Below are 2,904 nucleotides of genomic sequence, written 5' to 3' on the forward strand. Positions count from 1 at the left end.
TCTGTTGAATATGACGTTGAATATGACTGTATATGCTCCTTTTAGGCTATGCAAACACTCAGCTTTGGCAGAACACTAAGCGATAAAAAAGATAGAGAAAACAGACAATTAACTCATAATTTTAGTTTGAACATAAAGGTAAAAATGTTCTTAAATTTTTCAAWGGTTTCTGAAGTAAAAGAAAGTTATTTTGCCAGTGCAAATTCTTCATATTCTGTTCTGTTCTGTCCTTCTTGAGCTGATTGGWTTTTGTGGCACATCTTTTCCGGTTGTTGCTCAGATCCCAGAGGAAATGGTGACCCAGTCCCGCAACTCCTACATGGAGGCTGCGCTGATGGTGCCCCCGCTGGAGGAGCTTTGCAAGGTCCAGGAGGAGGAAGATGTGGATGAGGAAGTGGAAGAAGAGGATGAGGAAGCATCCTACAACGCACACATAGAAGGGCTGATCCAGAACCTGCTGAAAGAGGCCAAGGACAAGAGTAAAGGCTGGGTGTCCCGCTTGTCTTCTGACAACACGGAGCTGGCATTTAAAAAGGTGGGAGATCATTCTGTTCCAATATGGTGGGATTTTGGAGACGAGGAGTCGAGAATAAAAAGATAAGGCGGTAGGGATTAGTAGGATCTTTAGAAAATAGTCTACAGTTATTAATCTCCTCATGTGGTCAACACTGCCAAAGCAGAAAAACCGAAAAGCAAAATTTTTGAAATAGAAATCAGGAACTTGAAGACATTTTCTTTTCAACACTTTTTAACATTTCCAATATTTGTGTGTAAGGTTGGAGACGGGAATCCTCTGAGGAGGTGGCGGGTTTGTCTCGAGGTGTCGGCGTCTCCCTCTGAGGTCCTGCAGCGGCTCATGAAGGAGCGCCTGCTGTGGCAGACAGACCTCCAGCAGGAGAAGGTTCTGGAAACGCTGGACAAACAAACAGACGTGTATCATTACACCTGCTGCAATATGGCGCCTCTGCCCTGCTATGACTATGTGGTACTAAGGTATGATTAATGCACAATGTGACACATGTGCGGAAACACGTGTGTATATGTGGGTGGGCGTATTTGTGTGTGTGCGTGTGTGTGTGAATCTGACTGAGTGAATCATATTTTCTCAAAAATTGTCACATGCAGTGAGTCTTAGTAACAGTTTAAAGATTTTTAACATATCAAAACAAGCATGTATTTAATCAGTTAACAGTAATTATATAAAATAGAAAGACTGCAYTTTTTTTAAWCCACTAAGGTCAGATAGCAGAGTTAAATGTTCAGAGACTAATTCTGCCTATTTTTTACATGAATAAGAAATGAGTGTCATGATCATGTTTTTAATGGGGTATTACGTAAAATTGATAATTTTTAGATTTATGTCATGTTATTCCCTCATCAATAACACACCTGGAGTGTTGCTTTGATTCTTTCATGCATATTTGAAAAAGTTCTTGAATTTCAAGTGGCAGAAAATTTAGAGGTGCCCAAATATTTTGCTTATTTTCACAAAGCTCTTCTCCTYAGAGCTGCAGTCTTCTGCCGAACCTTTGCCTCCCTCACAGAGCACCCCTCCCTCTCTCTGCTCCACAAGACTAGAGGCAGCAGCAATTAGCARACCTCAGATGGAGCTGCACGCCTGTTTATCACACGAACCAGTTCTCAGTCCAATGCGTTTAAGAAGAGTTAACATTGACATAAAGACATGATTTGTACGGTTGTTAACGGCATTGTTGTGATGACGTACTGAAGCCGAAGTGTCGGAACGAGAAGAAGCTTCTTAAGGAGATAGAAACCAATAACATGGCATCAAATTGTGAAGACAAAATTTCTTCAAAATCAAGTTTGATATATACAGCATTTTTATAACAAGGTAATATAGTAACTTGATTGTGTTGTMAAGTGGCACTATGTTCCTGGAAAATACACAATATTATCTCTTTAAAAACATTAAACTAKCACTACAAAGAAGTGGTAGTTAAGAGTATCTCAATAGTTAGATTTCATTTGTTCCCAGTTTCTTCAATGAAGCTCTAACCTCACAATGTTTTTACACCATTCAGATCGTGGCGTRCAGACCTTTGTAAAGAGTCCTGTGCGCTGGTGTGCGTGTCCGTCGAGCATGACGACAGCCCGCGTGTTGGAGCTGTGAGGGGGGTTGTGTTGGAGTCACAGTACCTCCTGGAGCCCAGTGGGACGGGGAAGACCAGGCTCACACACATCTCCAGAGTCGATCTCAGGTGTGGAAGGGCTTCATCATCCATTTACAGTCAAGTTTTTAGCAAGATTTGAAATTTATGACATGTTAATTTGTCATCATCGTTGCAGGGGAAGATCTCCAGAATGGTACAACAAAGCGTTTGGTCATTTGTGTGTTAATGAAGCCCAGAGGATCCGCTCCTCGTTCCTCCCAGGCGATCAGAGTCCTGAGGCGAAGAACTGAGCTTCAAACATATTTCTTCATCCTGAAAACCAGTTTAATCACCCAGGCGATCTTTTCTTGGTGCTAAGTTACAGTTCTGGTCAGATATGAAATCAGTAATTTGGGGCTTTTAAAGATTTATAAGACCCATCCAATGTGGGTTTTCAGAGTAAATTGATTATAAAACAAAAACTGCTACTATGTTTTGTTTTTTTTGTCAACTTTCCGATCAATTTTGCTTGTAAACTATAAAAAACAAAGGCCATGCCACAAAGCAGATGACTTTTAACAAGCTGTGTGAGTTATGTCAAGAGGAGTGATCAACTCCAGTCAGAATAATGGCARATAATTATATATATGGCAGATAATTTATATATATACATATATATAAATCATTAAAACCCCAAATTAAAATGATGTTCATATCCATGGTGAGTTGATGTAAACTTCTGACTTGGACTGTACATTATGCTGAGTGGGCACATAGGAGGAAAGTGTTTTTA

General features: G+C 40.3%; 1 protein-coding gene across 1 annotated transcript; it reads left to right on the forward strand.

The window, feature by feature from the left end:
* Positions 1–6: 6 nt before the first annotated feature.
* Positions 7–2,898, forward strand: LOC108166894 (stAR-related lipid transfer protein 13-like). The gene is made up of 4 exons (XM_017308732.1): positions 7–535; positions 776–993; positions 2,043–2,219; positions 2,308–2,898. Exons 1-4 carry the CDS (start codon positions 293–295, stop codon positions 2,420–2,422), a joined length of 753 nt encoding a protein of 250 aa, XP_017164221.1. The 5' UTR covers positions 7–292; the 3' UTR covers positions 2,423–2,898.
* Positions 2,899–2,904: the final 6 nt, after the last annotated feature.

Source organism: Poecilia reticulata, linkage group LG14 (assembly GCF_000633615.1).
Source record: "Poecilia reticulata strain Guanapo linkage group LG14, Guppy_female_1.0+MT, whole genome shotgun sequence".
In the NCBI taxonomy this organism is placed as follows: Eukaryota; Metazoa; Chordata; class Actinopteri; order Cyprinodontiformes; family Poeciliidae; genus Poecilia; species Poecilia reticulata.